The following is a 24481-nucleotide window of genomic DNA, read 5'->3' as shown; positions in this document are numbered from 1 at the left end:
GATAGGGAAAGTGTGCGTGAATTTCGCCCATGTGTCAATGCATTGTTGCATGTGTATTTGCAAGAACAATGCAGTTTCTGGGCATCTGTTGCATCTCATTAACAGCTTTTAGAATGAATTACCTCACTCACTCACTCACACACACACACACATACACATACACACACACACACACACACACGCAGCATCCTTCATCCTATTCCATCCACCCTGATAATCCCTTTATCTTGGCGGCTATTCAACACATAAAGGCCGATGCCACTGAATAATGATGTGGTCGTATCTACTCCTCATTCACTCTAATGCTAATCTTCATCTCAAGGTGACAGTGATAGGGGAATTTTATGCATGCAGTCGTTCAGCGCTGAAAACATCTATGTGTGTGGTATGTATAAGTTTGTATGAGTGCAATTAATATTGTTCTTTGTTTAAAAAGAGTGGAAAGGTCTGTTTTCATGTGTTTAGTATCAATATAGATCTAGAGCTGAAGTCAAAATGACTCACAGACAAGATGCTGACATGCTCAAACACACAAACAACTCTTTGTTAGCACTTTGCAGCCCTTTCCATGCTGCTTGTCCTCAAATTCCCAGAGTTCAACAGTTCAGCTCCCCAAACCCTCCATTACAGTTTGCAGAGAAGGTCACTTACACTGTGAGTGACAATCCCTGAAATCATTACAACAATCCATCTCCTCTTTCACGCTCCGTGCTCCCATTTCCATATTTGGATGACACGCATGGCTGGTTTGTTTAATCACAGAAAATTGCTCCGCCGCACAATTACCGGAGTCTGCTTTGTTTTAGCTTTTTATTATTAGCCAAGTGGCAGTGCCGTCACAAAGCTAATCAATTTGAGACAATGACATTTTCCCGCTGGATAGAAGGGGAATAGAAGTAGAATAGAATAGAAGTGCTTCGTCAGCACGTGGAGAAAAAATAATGTCACGTGAGTGAAGAAGCTACTGCTTGTTAAGCAGTAGCTTCTTTGTTTGTCATATTCAGAAGGCATTTCCAGACAGTCTGATGGGCGAATTTCTTAACAACAGTGTACACTTCCCTTTTTTCAGGGAGCACGGAGTTTGTGAAATAGAGTTGAAATTGAAAGATTTATCATGTGTAAGGAAGACGCGACTAAGCGAGCCTGAGAAAGCTGTTTTTCACGAGAACGAAAGAAGGGAGGGAAGTGGAACTGAAATTGAAAGGCTTTAAGTGTTTGAGGGTGAGAGAGTGAGTATTCTTTCTGTAGAGTGTGTCAGCGCTTCACACAGACACACACTGTTGAGCTTAGCAAAATGAACGCTCACAGAATCAGGTCCAAATGATTTAAATGCAGAGCAACGGCCTCGGGCACCAGCAAAAAAGACGATAATAGGGGAGACAATGTAGGAGAAAGAAGGGAGAAAAGGGTCACTTATATTCCAAATATAGGCTTTTTATCATCCTCTATTTGTTACAAAAATACCCTGAAATTCAGAGCTTAATATTTTACAACCAATAGTCACAGAACCAAATGCCAAAGGTGATGCAGCCTCAGTTGAATTTCAGCTTTGTGTGCAACCAATTCGAATACAGTAGTTTCTGGTTCAGTAGCATTTGTGCCCAAAAACATCTGCAGGCAACGGAAGACTTCATGGTCATCAGTGTCCTCGAAATCCGAGAGAGGAAGACAGGAAATGTTTCTTTCCCATGGGGCCATGTGACATTAACTAGAGGCTGATTTTACAGGCGCACATGTTTACACAAACCCTGCACACACACACTCTCTCTCTCACACACACACACACACACACACACACACACACAGAGAGCCTCTGTGGACTGTATTTGAGGTCAGGACAGGGCACAGAAAGGCTCAGGGAGAAGGAGGCTTTGTCATTTATGGTGAAGACATAAGACACATGTTGCTGTTTCTGCGGCCTTGCAGCTGGGAGGGATTCAGAAGAGGAGAAGATGAGGTGAGATTCTTGAAAACAGATTTCTCTGGTTAACCACGCCATACTGTCAAATGTGGTTGTAAAGGACTTAACGTAAGCTGCGAACAAAGTCCCCCCTTTATACAGCCCCTGAATTCTTACACAGAACCAAAAGTTTGTGGCATCATTTCGCTCCAGTGTGTGATTATACACTGCACCCGGCTGCATGCAATCAAAGGAGGCATGACGGGCGTCATGTTTAACGCATGACATAGCGTGACATATAATATATGCATTGGCAGGGTTGTATCTCGCTCGAACTACGCTACACTGCCCCCATGGTCTCCCGTGGTACTGCTCCGTTTCATCCATGTCTGTAAGCTTTTAGAAAATGTGCACAAATACCGACAAAATGAACGCAGAGTACAGACACAAGACTCTGTCCATCTCCGTATGTAATGTTGAGCATAAATAAGCCCGCTCAGCCTCTCCAGTATGAGTTTAATACAAAGATGAGCATCTGTATGTTTAAAGAATCATAATGCTGGGATTTCAGAATACCCCTGTATGCTGTAATACCGTGATACCACCCATGCCTTGTAAAATATGCATACATAGAAAAGGAAAAAGAAATGTGAACTTGTTGTAGAGGAATGAAGTACAGGATGTTTGGTTGCATGACTGTTGTATCTCTTTGAGTATCTTTCAAACATGAAATACTCCAGGGAGTTAAACGTTTATCTGCTCGGGGGAAAATGCTTTATTTTTTATTATTATATGTCCCCAGTGGGAGATCGATATAAACGCTGCTGCTAGCAGATATTGCTACTGTATCTGGCAAGAGATAGGAGCGCAGTCCTGTGTGCGGAGGAAGATATAACACATATCTGTAATATAAGAGGAGGAGGGAGGGAGGGAGAAAATTGGGAACCTTGCTAAATTATGCAGTTTCAATTTCCCCATTTAGAGAGGATAGATCAATTTCTCATGCTAAAACCATTAACCCTAAGGATGGGCAGTGTTGCTATGGCAACACACATTATGTCACTTGATCAGAGGCACCTGTTTTCATGCTCCTACAAGCTTGCAGACACACACATACACATGCAGACATGGACAGTGATTAGTAAATTAGATATACAGCCCTCGAGTGCACACACACACACACACACACACACACACACTTTTCTCATTTATAATCTGACACTTGTGGGTTTCTTTATTTCTAATGATGCATTTAATTCAACTGATGTGGCTGTGTCTCCACACGTTTGTGTGTGTGTGTGTGTGTGTGTGTGTGTGTGTGTGTGTGTGTGTGTGTGTGTGTGTAATTGCATTGTCTCATTCAGGGCAGGGTCCCTGTTGCATGGCAGCCTGTAGGGAGCTGTATTTCATCAACCCTCCCTTGGGATGGGTGTGGGTGTCTACGTGTGTGTCACTATGTGGGCTCATGTGTGCTTTCTGTTTTCTTTTCTCTCTTTATCTTACTCTATCTCTTCTTTCAGAGTTGTCCTCTATCGTGTTTATCACAGTCAGTTTCTTTTGGTTGCATTAAGGTTTGTGTACATCTTAATGACTCCCCCCTCTGCCTCTCTTTATCTTCTGTTCCCTCCTCTCTCTTGGCAGCAGTCCCTTATCCTTCTTCTCCCATCCCCCAATTCTCCCACCCCCGCTGTCCAAATGGCCCTCCGGTCAGGACACAAGATGGTCAGTGGTTGTTTATTATGTGGTGCATCCATGTTCATTGTTTTTCTGTTGACCAATGACCAACTGAACCCCCACAAAAGCCCTTTAATAGGACACTTTGTGCATTTTATTTAAAAATATATCCATGTATAGGGATTTGAAAAAGTTATTATTTCTGTTTGAATAGAATATTTTTATGCCAAAAGTTGGTACACAAGAGCGCTGCATGAAATGCAAAAAAAAATTATATTGTGGTTATTTTTATTAATTTATTATTGTGGTTGATCAATTAGCAGATTATTTTCCCGATTAATAGATTCATGATTTAGTCCATAAAATATTAAGAAATGTGAAAAATACTCCTCAAAATTTCCCAGAGTCCAAAGTGAGTTTATCAGTTTGCTTCTTAAGTTCAGCCAGTAGTTCAAACCCAAAGACTTTTCATTTGCTTTCATAAATGACAAAGAAAGCAGCAAATTTGCACATTTAAGAAGATTGCAGCTCAAAACCGCAGACTTACAAAATATAGAGTAAGTGATATCATTTGTGCGAATGCATGTATTCATATTTTTGCAGTCCATATAGACCACGTAACACTGGCTAAATAACTGCTTCAGCATACAATGCTTTTGTAATAATAAATCCTTGCCGATTTTCCATAACGGTGCACAAAAAGAAGTCTCTGCGAACGAAGCAGAATATTGTCATTGTTTGCAATAAACACCAGTCATCACTTTCTTCTCTCCGAACCCCTTTCATATAATTTCTGAAACGGTACTTTGAGCCTCCCGCAGTGCTCCTCACCAACACGACTGCTCAAAGAAAGTTTCTCCCTTGAAAAACTGGATTATTTATTATTGTGGAAATGCCTCTGGCTCTCCTCTGAGAGGCTTCCTGAGGCTCATTTCTCAGCAGCCATCCAGCTGTAAACCTTCCCCGTCTGTGCGCACCCAGAGGACCCTGCAGGGGGAGGTGTCACGCAGCCACACAGGCATCCGCAGAAACTAAAGCACTGTTCTGCCTGTGGATGTTAATTCTCTCTTCCTTCTGTCTTTCAGTGCCGTCCAACAGCTTGTCCCACACATGAAACTCTCTCTTTCTCTCTCTCTCTCACACACACACACACACACACACTGGCTGGTCCGCTTCACTGCAGTGTCAGGTAGGGTTTCTGCCTGTAGAGCTGCAGGACTCAGATTGGATTCTTGGCTCTAGGTTCTTGCATGGTTATGCCTTGATGGGACATGTGGTTACTCTGTGGTCTGTGTGTGTGTTTTGAATGTGTGTGCACAGCTGGATGAGGGTGCAATTTGGATTTCTGCCTTTAATTCCCAAAACACATTCCTTTTCAAATGGCTTTTCCAGTCACTTATTTTCTATGGCATGAAACAGAAGACAGCCACACCGATTGTCTTTCTTCCAAAGCTCCTGTTTTCTTTCATCAAGGCTTGAAAGCGCGGGGAGAAAGAGAATGACAGCAGAGGAGAGAATGGTTGTAGTCCTTGGCTCACCGTGTTGTATCACATGGTGGTGGCCTGTGAGGAGTTTTCCACTGTGAAAAAGATACTCAGGGCTTTTATGTGTATACCAAGTATTTAGGAATGAAGCGTGTCCTCAGGGAGGGGAATGGATGCTTTACTCCACGCATATTTTATACTCAGCAGGCAAGTATGTCAGCAATGTTATCCAGAGCTTCATCTGTGTTTGTACTTAACAGGTTCCTCATACCATTTCAGTGACCACAGTGGAGTCAGAGCTTTAGTGATGCCAAAGTAAGATTTATCATTTTTTTAGTCCTTTTTAGTGCCACAGCAATCTGTGACCATACGCTTTCCATAATAATGATCCTATTGAGTACTTTGCAGTCTCATATACAGTTCTTAAATTGCTGAGAGAGTAGGGACAGACCTAGATCTGAGCATCCCCAGATTTCTCAGTACATATCATATCTTTTCAGCTTCAAGGTCATTTCATTTGGCTATTGAGATTTGACAAAACATTATTTTATTTGTAGTTTAGAAATCTCAACAACAACATCTGGATAGGGTGACAAGATGTCGCCATCTTGTTTTTCAATTTTTGGAGCCAGAGGTGACCAAATTTGGATTAGAGGCTGGAGCTGTGGAGGAGCAGAGGGTGGATCTGACAGACTGTAGCGATGCCTTGATGACATCTTGTCACTCATGTGGCCCCACCTTGAATCATCTGTAACTTTAAGCCTTAATACTTGACTTATATAAATAAATATATATATATATAAAAATTCACCCCTTATATACATGTCATAAATGTTGAAATTCGCTATAGAGACCAGGACTGTTTTTTATTTCAGGCTGTTTATTTCTGTCATTAATATGGACATTTTAACATGGGGGATCTATCGGATTTTACTCTGTTTTGGATCCAGCCTCAAGTGGCCATTAGAGGAACTGCATTTTTTGGCATTTCTGCATCGGCTTCATTTTTCAGTCCCAGAGGTTGCCACTTAGTTATCAGTGACCGAATATCCAAACTTAGGTCATGTGATAACAAATTAATTAAACCATCTCCATGACAACCAAGCAACACCACCTGCTAAAGAGGGTCAAGTGATGTGATCAAAATATTTGGCAGCAAGTTTAGATTTCTTATCAAGAATTAAGGCTGTATTGTCTTTTTTTTGTTACATTCAAAGCTTCTGTTGGGGTTTTCAAAAGAAGCTTTGAGTGTCTGTCATGTTTTATGATTTCATCACTCAAAGAAAGTAAATTAATTAAATTAAAAATTCTAGAATGAAATCCTCTTTTAAAAGAAGTGATTCATCTGATTAGTCTTTTTTATTAAATCAACTTCCTTAATGAATAAATGTAATGTGTGGTACTGTTAGATGGCTGATAGACCGGCCTGTTAATACAGGTGTTTGCCTCCTTTGTTTGCAGCAAGTGGGAGAGCAAACCATTTTTTGATCTCAGTGAAAGTCTTGTTAAACACCAGCAAATGTGGATTGAAGCAGACTATTTTGTTAGATCAAAATATGCTGTGAGTTTTGGAAATAATCACATCTATCTTTCTGTAATTAATTTTGAGTTTTGGACTACACAGTGCTCTGGAGGTTTGTGAAATGTTTGGATAACACAAGATGAAAACAAACAACAACTTCTTGGGCTAAAAAATGAAGTGCCAAAAACTGTTCTTTAAATGGCCACTTGAGGCTGGCTCCAAAACATAGTAAATTCCCTTAGACATCCATGTGGTCAACTTCAGAGCAGAAATAAACATGTTTACATTTTATTAAGACTTAAAGTTATGCATGTTTTAGAGCAAGGTGCTTGAGTGACAGGCTGTCTACGAGGCCTCCCCGCATTCTGTGAGTCAGAGCCACCCTTTGCTCCTTCACAGCTCCACCCTGTTGCCCGAATATGGTCACTTTTTGGCTCCAAAACACCAAGATGGGGACGGCTGAAATGCAGAACTCAAAACAGGAGTCCACAAACCAATGGCCATGTCCATTATCATACACAGTCTGTGTATGATAATGTAATACAAAATAAAATAATAAAAAAAATAGTGTAATACTAATAATTATATTATGCAAAAAAAAACCATTGTGCAACATCCAAATGTTGATTTAGAATTCCATCGTCAATGTTGTGAATGAAGCTTCCAACTATTCGGTACAGCCCTGTTGAGATTATTGAAGTTTAGTAGCTGACCCTGAACTTTTACTTTTACCTGATCCTCAATTGTAACATACCTAAACACCCACAGCACCTCAGTATGAGTTGCATTCAAAACATTTCTGTGGACTTTTTTTTTTCTCTCCACCACCATAAATAGCGCTGATGGGAAGAAGGGAATGTTGCCATGGAGACACAGTGCTGTGGCAGCCGGTAATTATTCTGGTTTAAGTGCCAGCGGAGACACACACGAGCTGGCACAGAGTGGCGGATAGTGACACCTGGACACGAGCCTCTCACACGAGACCAGATCGGGGATTATATCAGGCGTTCTTCATGTGCAGGGTGAAAGACCTGATGACACTTTGAACGCACTCTGATTTTAAGTCATCCGGAGCCAAAGTAGGAGATCAAGGTCAAAATCTCTCACCTGAATGTGCTGTGCCGATGCAACAGCTAAGATTTGGACGTTTGGCGACAAGTTTGTAGACTGAAAGACAGCAGCTTAGCGAGTTTACGAGTGTTCGTTCATGATGTTTAACGGTGTGGAGAATGCAGTCAATATCACGTGTTATATGATACAATGCCGTGATGATGTCACCTGGTTATTATCCTCTCTGTTACATGCGCAGACTGGTCAATAAAGTGGACATTCTGTGTGTATGTGAGAGAGTGTCTAAGACAATGTGCATGGCTGAAGGAGTGTGTGTGTGTGTGTGTGTGTGTGTGTGTGTGTGTGTGTGTGTGTGTGTGTGTGTGTGTGTGTGTGTGTGTGTGTGTGTGTGTGTGTGTGTGTGCACTGTGTGTGAGTCTGAAAGGTTGCAGGCAGCCTGTTGTCCAATATGTATTTGATATGGGTATTAAAAAACACACTCACAAGTCCCTCGCTGCTCTCCCACGCACTTGCCCAGCCTACATTCAAATACACACACACACACCACCGCCACCCTCCAAGGATAATATTCAGCTTCCACCAAGCAGTAATCCCCCCTTCTCTTTTTTTATCTGCTCTGTTCCAGGCGAGGCCAACCTGACTAATCATCCAAGGTGTCAAGGTAAGGTTGTGTTCGCCGCTCACCAGCCACTCACACTGATAGCAACATGAGCCGCCGTGTATTTTTCATTCTGGGCGGGGAAAAAAACACAAACCGGCGTTTCAACAAAAACAGGAATTCCTCAGTGTCCTTTTGAAGGAGTTAAAATTGGCTTTTGCAGCTTCGCCACAAAACTTCCTCACCACTCCAAGCTTTCCCAACTCCCACTCTCCCTGGTCACATTAGCATAGGCAACACAATGGAGTTTTTCAATAAATACACATATTCTATACACACATTGCTCCAGACAGGAGCTTGGCTCATGCCAGGAAAGAAAATAGATTGTCATATTCTCGTCACTGGCTCCAGATCCTTGCCAGATCTGCTGTAGCTGTCTCGACAGTTGATTGAAAGGAGAAGGCCATGCAAAAGAGGGCACATATATAGATTCTCACAGTCTCTTTCTGTCAGTCATCCTGCATGTCACCTTCTCATGCAATGCTTCACATTGTCTTCCCTCCATCTCTGTCACACACTGCGGTGCGTCACATGCACACACAGTGAAAAATCCACTCTCTTTATTTGTTTGGAGTTTTTTGAGACTCAGAGAAGCACACAGGCTCATCCCTGCCGCCGCCTCCCCTCGCTCTGAGTCACCCGCAGCCCCATAAATCACCTGTGATAACATCAGGGGTTCCATCAGCTCAGCGAGACCCAACTTTGGATGTTAGACGGAGACGTGATGAGGTTGCTTATGCTGTGCGCAGAGCCCAGACACCAGTTGTTCTGGTGTGAGGGCCACTGCAGCAGACTGAGGCAGATCATTCTGCACTGCAGTCTGGAGCCACTCTGCGCTGCCACCTGCTGGCCATATGAAGTCAAAGTACACATCTGAATTGAAATTATTGAAATTATTATGAAATTATTATTTAAACAGTTTCTTGTATTATGTTCAGACACCTTTTACAAGCATTTAAACCTTTAAAACCTAGGCAAATTGGAATAAAAATAAAGAAAAGAAGATGAGAAAATACTTGAAATTACTTAAAAATATATAAATATGAATATATTTAGATTGAATTACATTTACATTTTTAACACTTACTTTTAACACTTTTTTGCAATTCCTTTTTTTTTTTTTTACCATTTTTCTTTCTTGTCTTTTTTTTTTTGCTAATTTTAAGGTAATTTTCTTGTAATTTCTTACTTATTCCTTACCAAATCGGGCTAATTTTCTTGTGAAGTTGCTCACTGCCAATTTGCTCAGACCTCAAGGGGTTAACCATGTGTTCTTCGTCAGAAACTTTAAGGAGTGACTGATCACAATACCAGAGGTGGTTTTACTGGCAATGATCAGATTGTCATTTTTCTATGGTTACTCATTGCTGTTTAATAAGAGAATCAGTGGATGATTAATGCTGCCATGAAGCAGCTGCATAAAAATCAAGTCAATCCAGTTTGTTTGCTTGACAAATAAAACACAGCTTGTACAGTTTGAGGTTTGTGTCCTCCAGTAAATTGTACTTATCCTCAACTAACAAATCATTCAGGATGTGCTGAAAAAAAGTGAGAACACACATATTCTTTTAGTGCATGTTAAATCTCATGAAAGATAACATAATGTGGGATTCATTTGCTCAAAGTTGCTTGAGCTGGCTAGCTGGTAAATTGATTCAATTTCTTTGCTGGTTGTCATGCGTCTCTTTTTATTTTTCCTGTGTTTCCCCAGCCGGTCCCTGTCCGATGTCCTCTCCCCCCACAGTGTGATGCGTCATGGCTCCGGTGCTGAGTGGAGTGTGGTGGGGGCCGGAGGCGGGTGTCGTCGGGTCAGGTGCGGCAGCTGCTACGGGGGTGGCTTCGTGGCTGGGTAGTGGGCAGCTGGTCCTGGTCGTCACCCTCAGCGTACTCACCGCCCTGCTGCTGGTTTCTGTGCTGCTGCTGCTGTGTGCGAGCTGCCAGGGGTGAGTGCCACCACACAGACACACGCAGACACACACATATATGAACTGTACTGACGACTTGTTGCTGCACAAGGAAACACACATATGTAAAAGGTTTAGTTTTTTTGTAAAAGTACATTTAGATTTAGTCAGTCATCACACACAATACAATAAGCATTTCTAGGGGAGTAACTAGTCACATGAAGTTAGTTACAGTAATTTAATTACAAAATAAATGTAACTGTAATCAGTTACACTTACTGAGATTGTTGTATTGTTAATTGTAATTAAATTACAGTTACTAATCAAAATGTTGGCGCGGGTCAGCAAAGATGTTGGGACAACTTTTAGCACAACATTAATGCATGTATGTTTTAAGGTCTTTTTAGCTTTATTACCCTGTTTAAATCATTTGTGTGAAAAGTAATCAAAAAGTACTTAAATGTAAGAATTAACATTACTTACATGTTTTACAGCATAACTAGTAAACTGTAACGTGTTATATTTCAAAAGTGACCTTCCCAATACTGACAGTAGGTATAGGCAATTTTAACGATGTAAAGAAAAACATTTATTTAACATTAAGTATTGACTGAAAATGCTCAGACAGAAGAAGAAAGCTTACATATGCATGCCTTACATCCCAACCCTGTCACCAAGATACTTTACATTTGTATTTAGCTAAGCTGCTTTTTAATCACATTATTGTGGCAGTGTTATCACTGCCTGGATTATTATTTTTTGTTTAGGTAATGAAAAACTTCATTTATGTACCGTGCTGACTATATAGATAAATAGTGAGCATACAAAGTGTGGGACTTTGTTGAGGCAAAAAAAAGCACTTTGTTTAAGATTAGGAAAAGATTGTGATTTCTGCTAAGAGTTATGTAAAGGTAATAAAAAATAATAATGCTGTTGTCACAATAAGTGGATACTGTATTGCAAGGTTGCATATTCTGGCAGAAATTAAATGAAATATGCTGTCAGAAAACATCTTGCTGATGCGTTCATTATCAACGTTGTTACGACTTGCCAGCTACCTAAATTAGTAACATTTCCTCATTAGGTTTAAAGAAGATGTACTTTGCTCAGCATTATTTTTTAGTTTACATATTTGCTGTTTCAAATTAGTTGGAAATAAGTGTAATTTTAAACAGACAGAGCAGTACATTCTTATCAATTTACAAAAACACACAAAAAAAAACATTCACACCTGTAACCCTCAATCATAGCGTTGTAAACCATTCTTCTAAAAAACAAAAAACAAAAATTCTGAAATATATGTTGGCATTGTTGTAATTTAGCTCCAACAACAGAAATACGTTTCCTCTTTTGTTTTATTATTATTATTATTATTATTATTATAACTTTGTATAACTTTTGTATTATTTTTTTTTTTTTGCGTAAACTTACAGGATACTTGTCAAATCATATTTGCTCTCCTCTACTGAAATATAAGACTTCATTTCTATACACAGTCTGCTTGTGACTGTGTTTCATGCTTTATTTGCATTACCTTATGATATACTGAATCATGCCAAATAAGCGTAAAATAAATAAATTTTGTAACCGTGGGAGTTTAGAAACAGTGTCTTAGTGTGATCACAGTAACCAGCCGAATCAGTTATATATATGGCTCATTTTTGTAGTAAGACTATTAAATTGTATACTCTATTAAAGGTCCACCCCAACAATTCCACACAATATGACACATGAAGAAGTACAAGTAAGCAATTGATTACATGTACGATATATACATAAGACCTTAAAGTAGGATGAGATGTCAGGAAAGGCTGTCTGGTTTAACCTGCAGGCAACTGTTTAGCCTATATATACTCATACTTGTGGCTGTTGTGCATTGTAGTGTTTAAAATAGCACAAATACCTGTGAGGGTATTCTTAGCTACAGTAATTGTGGGTGTAACAACAACGGGAACAATTCTGCTGAGTAAAGGTAAAGAATGTACTCAAGGGTTTGTTTTAATACAACAGTTAGGAATGAGTATGTGTGCTGTCAGAAGATGCTAGCATGTAGAAAATGTAGTATTGTAATTACTGTTGTATGTCGCCCCGAGAGCAGGAGTCCTGTTAACCTAAGTAGGTGAGCAGGAGTAGAACTTTAATGTCCCTGAGGGCCAATTTGGCTCACAGGAAGCAACACAAAGAAGGCAGGAACCAGGGGACAACTCAGTGATATGCAGCGTTTTTTAAAACAAATTACATTTTGTTGGAAAAGTCAACAGCTGATTGAATAAAAAGGCCTTCTGTACATGGTTATATTCGAACCGTTAAATCTGAAAAAAAAAAAAACAGCACTTAAACCTCATATTTATTATCCCATTTAAAGATATATTATGTAAATGAAAAATAAAAGACTTATGTTATACATATTTTGTTGAGTTGTGTACCTAAATTATCCCAAATGTTTACCCACCATGTTCAAACCAAGAGAAATCAGTAATTTTATTTAATTTTATTTTTTTTAATTTTATTTATTTAATTGCATGCCATTTTGCAACACATTGGTCAATGAGAGATGCAATATATTGACATGATATTTCAGTATCAATCCAGCTTCATACAACGTGCCACAGTGAAAAATGGCTCATGCCAGCCACCAAGCTAATGCATGCAGACAGCCAGATATTGAGTTTCTTTTGACTTTTGTTTGATTTTCTGGCTTTGAGTTGCTACAGGGTGCTAACCGAGGATCTAATAGGATCTAATTTTGTTGGAAATATCATCTAAGACACTCATTAACTTATTTTTAGTGGGACTGTTTTAACAACAGATCACAGTGTGGGACTAACGCATGATTAAATTTATACATGGCGTTAGCTCCTTTAGCCTGGATGAACCTAACTTTTCTTGTGCTCTATTCAGACACCGTTCACCAGTATTTAAACCTTTAAAAGTTGAGCAAGAGGAAGAGAATAAGAATTGTATATTCAAAATATTTTACACATCATATAGTATTTTTTTTAATTTTATGCATATTTTTAATGTCATTTTTGTGTTTGTTTGTGCTTTCATTTTCATTTCTAATTTTCAGATTATTTTCTTGTAGCTTTTTTCTAATTTGTTGCTAATTTGGGGGTTGATTTTATGCTAAGCTGCTTATTGCCTTTCCCCCATGTTTTTTAAAAAATAAAGACAATTTGCTCTGGTTTCAAAGAATTAAGAGTCAGGCACGTACCTGATCAGAGAGAAACAGATTACTTTTCCTCAACATTCATGCAAGATTCTATCTGTGATGCTGACACAACAAATTACAATATTAGGGCTGCTAGGTGCCCTCTGTCTTCTGTTATTATCCACCTTTGTGTCTCTTATCTTTTAACCGTCATCTCTCCATTCCTCTAGGCAGAAGAAGGCAGTCAATGGACATCCAGCCGGAGACCATGAGAACCTCATGAATGGAGTGAGTTGGACTTTTGTCTTGTTTTTTTTGCAACTGTGCACATATAAACCGTGATAAAAGAAATTGTTTGACATTTTGATAAATAAGCTTATTTGCTTTCTTGCCAAACTACACAGACTATTCCTTTAATAGAAATCAAAGACACATTTTGAAGGAATATGAAGCATCTCAGAGGGTGCTTTTGATGAAAAAGCTGTTCCTGAGAATTAATATCTAACACTGTGATTAGGTTTTTGTGTCCCTTCTTATGTTTTGATGTTTTTTGGTGTGAGTGTGTGTGTGTGTGTGTGTGTGTGTGTGTGTGTGTGTGTGTGTGTGTGTGTGTGTGTGTGTGTGTGTGTGTGTGTGTGTGTGTGGGCGTGTGGGTGTTATCTGTGTGAGATACGGAGAACAGCTGTGCTTTTTGAGTCAGCTTGCCACTTTGTGTCAGGCAGATTAGTAATTACATGCTTGAACATTCACATGCATACACATTTTCTCTCTCACATATGCAAACAATTGTGTGTTACCGTGGGTGTATTTTAAAGATGGATGAGGTCGGGGTTCAGTAACATCTTTGGATTCTGGGAAACTCATGAAACTATAGCAGTGGAGGTTCAATAATGAAATGTTATCGCTGGGAAAATATTTACACAGATCCATTCTCTTTCACCCACATTGTGTTACAGATGGAGGCATGCATACACAGCGAGACGCACATACAAATGCGCACACACGTGCATACAGTCCTCATTAGTCCCAGCATGTGTGAGTGACATGTCTGTAATCAGGCAGTGTGACCTCTGGTAAATGAGGCTGTAGATCGAGCTTCCATGTTGGCTACATGCCTGGATAACTCACACACACACACACACACACACACACACACACACGAACCCACTTCCATCACACTGACACAGAAACATCCACAAAACAAAGCCAACTTACACAAAGCTGATTGACAGCTTCCAGCTGTTAGTGAGAGATGTGGTTACTTCTGCTAAGAGTGCACATGTAGGAAAATCAATTGACTGTATTTCTCATTATTCTAATATTGCAGTGTGGGTTTTTTTTTCTTAAAGGAAAGGTTAAGATTTTTTGGAGCAGAGGTATGCAGGTGTATGAGGTATTTATCTATAGTCAGGGTTGCTGGAGGTGGCGATTGGCATGCCCCCCGGTTTGGAGAAGTAGGCAGATGTATCACCACCCAAGATAAGCAATGCAGATGGGGGCAGCAGCAAAATGTGTTTTAGCTACCTAAAAACTTCATTATCAGTTCATGTGCATGCTATATTTGAATATTTTTACCATTGTATCTTGCCATTGGACAGCCCTTTATGACGGGGAGCTGAACTGAAACTGAAATGTATGTATGATCTCTTCACAGCCAGACCCCATTGACAAAAACAGCAATTTAACCTCTGAGCACAGGAGCTGCTGGTCTACCGTTGCCTGGATCGGTGAGTTTGTTTGTGTTATCGTGTGACTTTGGTGTTTTAAAGGTTTTTTTCGGATTCACCAAAGTCACACAATAACACAAACAAAATACTGATCCTGGCCGCAGTATACCTGCAGTTCCTGTGTTCAGTGAGGTAAAATTACCGTTTTTGTCAGTGGAGTCTGCTGGCTTTGAATAGAGCGATATAATGGGTTTTCGTTTCCCATTTTAACTCTGAAACCTAGATGGACATCACTTTTCTCCTGTTAAGAATTTGTAAAAGGTGACAAGAACATGACCTATTCTCCCCAAAAAATAAGGAAAAATGGACAGAAAATGTCAATTATAATGTTTTTAGAATTAAAGTTATCTTAAAGAAAAGATATATTAAAATGTGTGGAAAAAATACACCTTTAGGTCATTTTCTTGTTTGTTTGGGGTTTTTATTTTATTTATTTATAAATTTACTTACTTATTTATTTATTTTGCTCTTTTTTAGGTCATTTCCTTGTCCTTTTTGCAAACTTTTAGGCCTTGTCTTGTTAAGTTGTTGCCTTCTTCCCGTGTTGTCAAATTCTCAGTTCTTCTCAAACCAATCTGCTCAGGTTTCAAAGGGTCAAAGGGCTGTCTAATCACAAAGTAAAGCAGCAGAAAAATCTGAATATAGTGTATATTTAAACTGATATTGATTTTCTTTAGGTGGCTAAAATAAATTAGGATGCTGCCCTCTTCCACAGCTGTATATGGCGTATATTGCGTATACTGGGCGATGGCACATGGACTGATATTTACTGTAGGTAATATACTGCTTATAGCCAAGTATCTCATATGACCTCACTTCAAAAAAATCCAAAACCATCTCTATTGGTCAATAAAAAGAAAAAAAGGAAAATAAATTATTTGAAACAATAAGACAAATGACCAGATAATCTCAAAAATGTGAACATTCACTCTTGATAGAGTTGACCTTTGCCCTATTTATGTAAGCACTACTCATAATGACAGTGAGTCCTCTTGAACACCGTGTCACAGATAGTTATTACCAACTCCCATAATACTGATGCTTCAGTAACCAAGCAACATTTAAGTGTGACAAATGTCGGGCTTTCACTGACTAAGTGACATCCACTTACTCTCTTATCCTGTCACTCCCTCTGGGGCTTTTGTGTGTGTCACCCTACGTGCTCCCAATTGCACATATGCATTCCTCAGAGCCTTTTTACGTTTGATGGATATCTTCACTCCAACCTGCAATTGCTGGGTGGTCAGATTGTTTCAGGAGGGGCCCATTTAAATGACGTACCATGTCACATCCTGATAGGTTAAATAGGAGTCTTTGTCTTTGCGGATGAGTAGATTGCTTCTCCTCGCTCACCCACAATCAGTCTGACTGTCTTTCTTGCGACCCGAACATGGTGAAGGAGCTCTCTCTCTCTTGCCTTCCTCTGCAAAATTTGTTGTGTGTTTAGTGTGTCTTTTATCAGTGTGTTTCTAGTCTAAAACACCACAACTCCTTTTTTGTGATGACTGTTTCTGCAGTTTGGATCCCCATAATGTTTGCAAAACGCTCCAGAAATCTATAATTATCTTAGTTTATCAACCTCCCCAGCATGATAAGGATATGGAATAAAATGAGAAAACATGGACCTTGAATGATGCTGGAGATCCTCAACTGTTTCCCACCTCGGTCCACAAAATAAAACAACAAAAGAGTGACATAAGAGATATTTGGGTCATAAAACAGTTAAAAGATTACATCATGCACTCCAATAGTTATGAGAGTCATTGACCACTAGGTGGGGTTGTGGAGCTTCCTAAACACTGTGACTCACACAGAAGGAAAACAACAAACCTTAACAAAGAGAATCTTGACTTTCAGCGGTGAATATATTCTTGCAGTTTTTCTAAGCTTTTAGCAGTTAGTGACAAAGTGATACCTTTTGGAATTAAGTGCATGTTGATAAATCATGCCTCAGTGCGGCAGGAGTCTCATCAGTTCAATTGTGGAGCTGATTCGGCTGCTGATTTTGTCATGTGATGCAGCAAATGGGGAAACAGCCTTCAACTGGAAGGCATGATCTAAGGGCTCAGTCTAAAAAATAGCTGCTGAAGTGTCCTTGAGCAAGACTGAATCCCTGCCAGCTGTGGGGTGGGGGTGGGGGTGGGGGGGGGTAAGGTAGCGTTGACTTTCCTGCCAAAGGAGGGAGGGAAAAATTGGGAAACAATTTTCTCTGTGGAGTATTATCTTTGATTTTTGCCATAATAACTGATGTCCAAATTAGTATTTGAATGCTCAGTATTCTATACAACTACTGCTATAGCCATAGCCCATAAATTAAGAAATAGTAATCCAACACAATTCATTATGCATCAGCAGCAGTTATTAGTTATATTAAGAAAAAGGACATTAAAAATTAGTGATAGTCTTAGTTTTGTGACTACAATAGATTGACCTCCCTGACACTTTTACAGGTTCACTAGCACAGTGGTTCCCAACTGGTCCAGCATCGGGGCTCAGATTTCTCAGAATTAAGTCACTGGTTCAAGGTCCACACTTAAGGTAAATTACTGCGTATACAATTTTATTTCACAAAATGCAACACATGGGCTTAGAACGAAATGAAATGAAACATATTGCATTAATAAAGTGCAATTACTTTAAACCTGGTGAATAAATAGCACTGCATTCAATATTATTGCTCCACGATCAATGACATGAAAATGCTGCAATGGCACAGCATGTTCATAGCCCAAATAATAGCAAGAACAAGGCCATAAAATAGTTGCTGAAAATGGGCCTTCAAAAAATTCACTGTGCTGGAAATTCACTGTACTTAAATTTTATTTATTTATTTATTTAATTTAATAAATTTGACATGAACGTGAGTCCCTTGTGGTCCCGAAACACTTGTGGTCCATTCAGAATGGACCTATGACTCACTTTTGGAGCATGACCCACCGGTTGGGAACCACTACAAACATGCTGTTGAAAAAGGTCCCCTACCTTCAAGGCTTCAGTGAATCACAGATATTTCTCAATGAAGCTTTGATGCCAAAATATTCATGACAGCCCCTCAATACCCTCAGTCATGCTATGCTCTTATTCTGGACTTGGTTTCGGTGTCTCTTATGAATGAACAAAGTGACATTAACAACATGAAGGGAAATGTCACCATGCAATGTTTTTAGAGGCCTTTTTTAGCAAAAGAAGGGTGTCGCTTCAGCTCAGGCTGTCATAAACACAATTACAATCAACTGAGATAAGAATAAACAGCATCGTTTCTTCATTAGGCATAAATCAGTTTTGTTTTTATGCTTGCTGTAATTGTTAGCTTTCTCTAGATGTCTTTTCAGTGGGAAAAAATGCACCACATTTAATTAAGTATGCATAACCGCTGATAATTAGCTTGACGTAATCAGTAATGGGTTTTGGAGAGCTTGAAAAGCAGAGATAAATAACAGGGAGGCGTGAAATTGTAATCAGTATTGCAAAAATGACAGTTCCTTAAAATCCTAGGGAAAAAACAAGCTACTGACTACAAGCTGCTGACTGTGTTTTTTGTGTTGCACAGAGGTGTGAAAATCATCTGCCCTGTGCAAGCTGACAAGTGCAGATTGATTTCTGTTCCCTTTAGAATTTTTTTTTGGTGGGACATGTTATAGTAATAACCTCGACTCCTGTTTTTTTTTTTTGTCAGCTGTGAGTTGATCTGCCAGCCTCTGAGTTCAGCCCGGCAGTGACAAACATCTTCTCCTTTGTTGTGCAGGTGTCAGAGAGGGAGACGATCAGCCAATCAGCAGACAGTCCAGTGACTGACGCAGCAGTCAGCAGCTCTCATAATGGTCCTCTTACCAGCGGTACAAGTAAGTCAAGACAGTTAGCTTTAGCTTAGCACATGATCCTTTAAAGGTCCCATACTGGGCTCATTTTCGGGTTCATGTTTTGGGTTTCTACCAGAAAATGTTTACATGCTTTTATGTTAAAAAAAACCATTATTTTTCTCAAAACTGTTTGACTGAAAATACTATTCCCCCGTCTGAAAATGCCCAGTCTGCTCTGATTGATCAGTGTTTCAGGGTCTTTAACATCTGCGCTCTCTGCATCTCAGCACCGTCATCTTGGAAATGACTGTAACAACACTGGAGTGAAACTTTTTACCTTTATATAGTATACCTGTTACATCACAACTTAACGGAAGTCCTGTGCGATAGTTAGGGCTACCAGTAAGGGTGGTACCTTTACTGGTAGCCCTAACTATCGCCAAGATAACTATTCTACTTAAGTGGAAAAACAATAACTCAACATCTCACAGTGGTTAAATCTTTTAACAGAACAGTGGAATTACACTCAGCTACTTTTTTGCCTAACCAATCTCCACCAACTAAACCATCTCCACTAAACCATCTCCACACAGCTGCTTCCCTACAATTATTATTTACATCTTCTTAATGGACATCTACAGTTACAGTAGTTACAGTACTCTGTTTCACTGTTCTGTATATAATTAAACTGTACCCACCCCTATATTCATATCTGTATGTCATCCCTGTCTTTGTTATTGCAAAAAAAACAGATTTAATAATCACTGTAATATGTTATTTGAAGTTGCCAAAATTTTAGGTAGTTAATCCCACTTAGACTCTCTATTAAAATCTATTTTGATACTTTCACAGTATTTATAAGGGACCTACATCTAGAAATTTGATTTTTACAATATGGGACCTTTAAGTTCATAATTCAGATACATGATAATAACATTAGCAGCTGGTGTTAGGCAACATCTGTTGATTTTCAGCTTTGGTTCATTTTAAACCTCAGCTTATGTGTTTTTTTCGGCTGTATCTTAGCAATTGTCATAGTTATTTATATGTGGGTAGTATAGTAAATGAAAAAAAAAACACACAAATACATTGAAAGTCACCAAATAAAAAGACTGTTAATCTTGTCTTTTTCTCTGTCCCTTCCACCAGTCCTCACGGACACAGGGGACACTAGTCCCCAGCCATCAGAGGAGATGCTCTCCAGCCAATCAGAGCTCAGGTCCTCTAAGTGTCCTCAGGACCGCGAGCTTCCCAGCATTCCTCCCAACAACGCCCTTATTGGAGACGGACCCCCAGCCTCAGGGGACAGCACCTATGAGGTCAGTGTTTAAAGTCACCTCACTAAATTGTGTTTTTCCTTAAAATGAGCTTGTATGTGGCTGTTACAGAAGATTAAAGATTTGATTGGTTGGGCTTGTGATTTCAGCAAGAGGTTGATGGATTAATTGAGTTTACAGTTAAATGTTTTGTTCATGTTCAAGCATTTTAAAGAACCCAATATCTGATATCCAGGTGGTGAAGGAGATTGCGGTGGCATCACGTGACGTCAGCATCGAAGACTCCCTGTACGAGACGGTCAAGGAACTCAAAGACCCCCCTGCACAGCTCAGCCTCCCAAACGGTACCGTCCAGCTGAGCCCCGATGAACCTCCCCATCATCCACCTGCCCTTCTCAACGGCCACCTCAGCCCCTGCACACCTGAGCGGGGGCCCCTGTGCGCAGGGGTGGAGTACGCCTCTGTTGACCTGAATAAGAAGAGCCGTCACAGCGCCGACATGGAGGCCAAAAGGCGCTCTGAAAATGCCAGCGTTACATCCCACAAGCCTGTGGAGGAACCAGAGGAGGACTTACCTCCGCCAGTACCAGAGAAGGTTCTGGATGAAAACGACAACCAGCCAGTAGTGATGAATGGGCTGGTTGGAGCTGGGCTGCACAATGGAGAGGTGAGTGTGTGTGTGTGTGTGTGTGTGTGTGTGTATGTGGTCTTACACCTTTGCAGTTCAGTCAGCATTTGCATCACATTGGTTAATTGCTAATTTAATGGAAAAGAAAAACTCATTTAAAAGGTGGATGCAGAAAAATAATTAAAAATGCCGTGGAAAATAGATTTCAATAATAAAAGAATGAGAATTTCAATTATGAGACATAGCATGAGGTTTAATCTGTCAAATAGCAGTCACCTTAAATGCACTGTATTTTGAATCTGAATGAAGGATACCATGAAGAACAAACAAAATCATGAGATGTGTCGCCACCACAATTATCATCTGCTAAAGTGTCACCTCAGTGCTGCTTTAGGGAGACTGACAGACTGAGAGAAGAAATTTGAGAGCGCAAAAGGAAATGATGCAGCAGTGAAGGGAGAAGAGAAGAATGAAAATGGGAGCTGGAGTGGGAAGAGCAGGCAAGGGAAATAGTAATAGATGAAATAGAGATAGTGACGGAGAGATGATGGGAGATTGACTCAAAAAGAGCCGAGAGGACCGGAAGGCATAAAGGGTGAGACAGAAAGAGAGGCAAGAGTGAGAGGTAGTGAGATAGAGAAAAATAAAGAAAACACCCAGTGGCTTACAAATGAAGCCATCTGTAGTAGAGAGGATGATAAAGAAGAAACAGTCTCAGAGGGAGGAGCAGGCGTGAGAGATGAAGATGTAACGGAGAAAAGAGGGACTAGGAGAAGAAAGGAAAAGGAGTGTAGAGGTGAAAAGAAAAGCAGTTCAGAGTCATGCACCGAACAGAGCAGAGCTGCTGCTGCTGCTCCCAGCATGCCGCCCTCCACATGCGGAGATCCATCAGAGAAACACACAAACAAAGCAGCAAACACATACACTGACACACACTCACAAAGAGTTGCATCAGACTGTTAGAAGCTGACAAGTCAATCTGCCACAGCGCTGCATGTGGCAGATTCTCTTCCTGTCTTAAGGTCTGTTCATATTCACTTTCTTCCCTCTGCTTTACTTTCCCTTCTCCTATTTTAAAGGATCATTTAAAAAAAAATAAATAAGACTGGCTTGCTCAGTATGTTGAGTTAATAGCGGTAAAACAAGGTACTCTGTGGTGGGTTAAATGTTTGAAAAAAAAACAGAGCCAAAAAGAACCAGTTTACCTAGATGCCAGTATGCTGGAATACGTCAGCATTTTTTCCACTTTTCAGCACTTTTCTATTTATTTTTTCTATCTCTGATACAAGAGCGCCTTTGAGTCCTCCAAAAGACCACTTCACCATGTCGAGGTAAGCTGGTTCTTTTTGGCTCCGTTTTTTTTGTTTTTAGATAATTCTGATTTATTTTAAAGAATCTCTGATGTGGCTTTAGTGTTGGTTGGTCAGTCCGTGCTGGAGTATCAACAAAAATTGGATGGATTTTTATAACGTTTGGTATAGATATCCATGGGGTTAGGGTTAGGGTTAGGGTTAGGGGCCTATGTACCTCCGACTGCCTGACAGCAGCTGTGACACTTCATAGGCCTCATTTGTAAAGTGAAAAAAAACTCTGACAGTTAGTGTTCTAAATTAGTTGCTAAATTTTGTTGTGTCTGAAATGATAAGTGTCCTCAATATGGAATATGTTAAAATCGGCTGCAAGAAGGAGCACAACTTGGGGTGAGCTGTGGCCATTCATTATACCGCTTGTTACAATTTTTATTATCTTGGACAATTTATTATAGACAAATCTAAGATATAAGATATATAAAGTCATGCTATGATATGTGAAAAAAACCCCTGCGGCCTACAAAACTTTCCTGGAGCCAAGAAAAGCGATTTAAAAATCCGTGACATCATCACTCTGTAAAGTCTATCAGCCGAGTGGGAGCTCACAGACGGGCCAGCAGGAGGAGCACTTCTGTGCGTAGTCAATCGGCCGCATACCGCTGAAGTAAACCCGGAAAATAGAAAACTTTTTGATGTGTGCGCCAGGCGAGCTGCTGCATGGGAATGAATAGGCGCCATCTTTGGTCTACCATTTAGGTTATAAATTTATAAAAGTGTGGGAATTATTAACAACAATTTGATTTTACCTTTAAATTAAGTGCTTAGATAACAATATTGATGACTTTTTGATTGTCTGAACTCTTTTTCATTTTGTTCTGACGAGCTTATCGAAACCCCCAAAAATTATGTTAAACATACCAAAACTATCCTTTACGAAACGCTTATCTTCTTGGTTCTCTTCTCCTCGATCCATCTCCTCTCCCTCTCGTTATTTATCTTTTCTGAGTGACATCCCTCTCTCTCTCTTCTCTCCTTTGTCTCTGCTGTAGCCAATTAGTTAATCACTGCTGCTCAATTGGACAGCAGGCGAGTCTCGCCTCATCTGACCCCCAATCTATGATGCAATCTTGATCTACTCAGCCACAATATCTCTCCAAACCACAGCAGCCACACACACTCAGAAATGTACTCATATATGGACACGCCCATATGTACCTTATCGGTATGTCTAGTCAGCATTAATTCTGTTATTTCTCCCCCCACACATACACACACACACACACACACACACACACACACTCACACACGAATACTATGACTTGTGTGTTTACATATATTATGCTACACATAGACTCCCTGCAGCTGATTTAAGGTTAACCCTGAATGCTCCCGGCTCCCCATGGTTTACGCACGTGTATGACCAGGAGCTGTTGGTGATTTGTCTTGTCAGACCAAGTGTGTGTGTGTGTGTGTGTGTGTGTGTGTGTGTGTGTGTGTGTGTGAGCGTAGTGAGCGCCAGCTGGCCACCATCAATATGACAGTTAGTCTGGTTTCATGATGGATGATATGGGCTATAGAAACTCTCTCTCTGTCTCGCTCTCTCTCTCAAGCACACACTCACACACACACACACACACACATACATATCTGTACAAACGCTGGGGTGCCGGTATGTAAATGTCTGAGAGGAATCCCCTCAGGTACAGCTCAGTAAATGCTGGTCATACACACAGAGACATATGCAGACATTTTTCCTTACATATACCTAGTTTCTTGCTAAGCATTTAATGCAAACACACACAGAAACACACACTCTTTCTCCTGTTTGTGACCTTTCACTCACAGCCTCTCTGATCCTGTGTGTGCAGTCGCACAGTTATTGAACTGTCATAAACAGAAGCAACACTTGTTTGCAGTTATTTGCTTGTGCGTCGCTTGTGGGCTTTGTATGTGAGGTGCAGGAAATGAATTTGACCCCATCAGTGGGCTGCTGGGATATGCTTCAGATAAACTGCGATCGTCAGCAGTGTTGAGCTGCTAATCACTGGGGGAATCACTATTGTTAGATATAGAATTTGAGTGTGTAATATGATCTGTGTAAGTGTAATATAGGTTCTAATTTTAGTTGATGTTTAACTAAGAGTTACTTACTTACATGCTTACAGTATAACACTAGTGTTTTATATTACAGGTTTTTAAAAATTCTGTTTAAATATGCAATTGAGGTATTATCTAGCTAAGAATGCAATGATTTGCATTCATTTCCAAAAAAAATTAGAATATTTGATTAAGCCAGGTTCAAAATCTTTGTTTCACTTTGTTGATGCTAGAGTCAAAGGTTTTTTGGATGTCAGAAAATACTGTCAACAACTATA

General features: G+C 40.0%; 1 protein-coding gene across 1 annotated transcript in view; it reads left to right on the top strand.

Annotated features, from left to right (window-relative positions):
• The window catches only part of pag1 (phosphoprotein membrane anchor with glycosphingolipid microdomains 1), a 69174-nt gene that overhangs the window by 37630 nt on the left and 7063 nt on the right, over positions 1–24481 (top strand). Inside the window, exons 2-7 of the mRNA XM_042506263.1 lie at positions 8277–8312; positions 10021–10252; positions 13595–13652; positions 18837–18933; positions 20041–20210; positions 20404–20835. Coding sequence (XP_042362197.1) covers positions 10065–10252; positions 13595–13652; positions 18837–18933; positions 20041–20210; positions 20404–20835 — 945 coding nt within the window. The 5' untranslated portion in view covers positions 8277–8312; positions 10021–10064. The remainder of the gene's footprint in view (positions 1–8276; positions 8313–10020; positions 10253–13594; positions 13653–18836; positions 18934–20040; positions 20211–20403; positions 20836–24481) is intronic.

Source organism: Plectropomus leopardus, chromosome 18 (assembly GCF_008729295.1).
Source record: "Plectropomus leopardus isolate mb chromosome 18, YSFRI_Pleo_2.0, whole genome shotgun sequence".
Classification (NCBI taxonomy): Eukaryota; Metazoa; Chordata; class Actinopteri; order Perciformes; family Serranidae; genus Plectropomus; species Plectropomus leopardus.
This window is presented reverse-complemented; position numbering and strand designations above follow the sequence as displayed.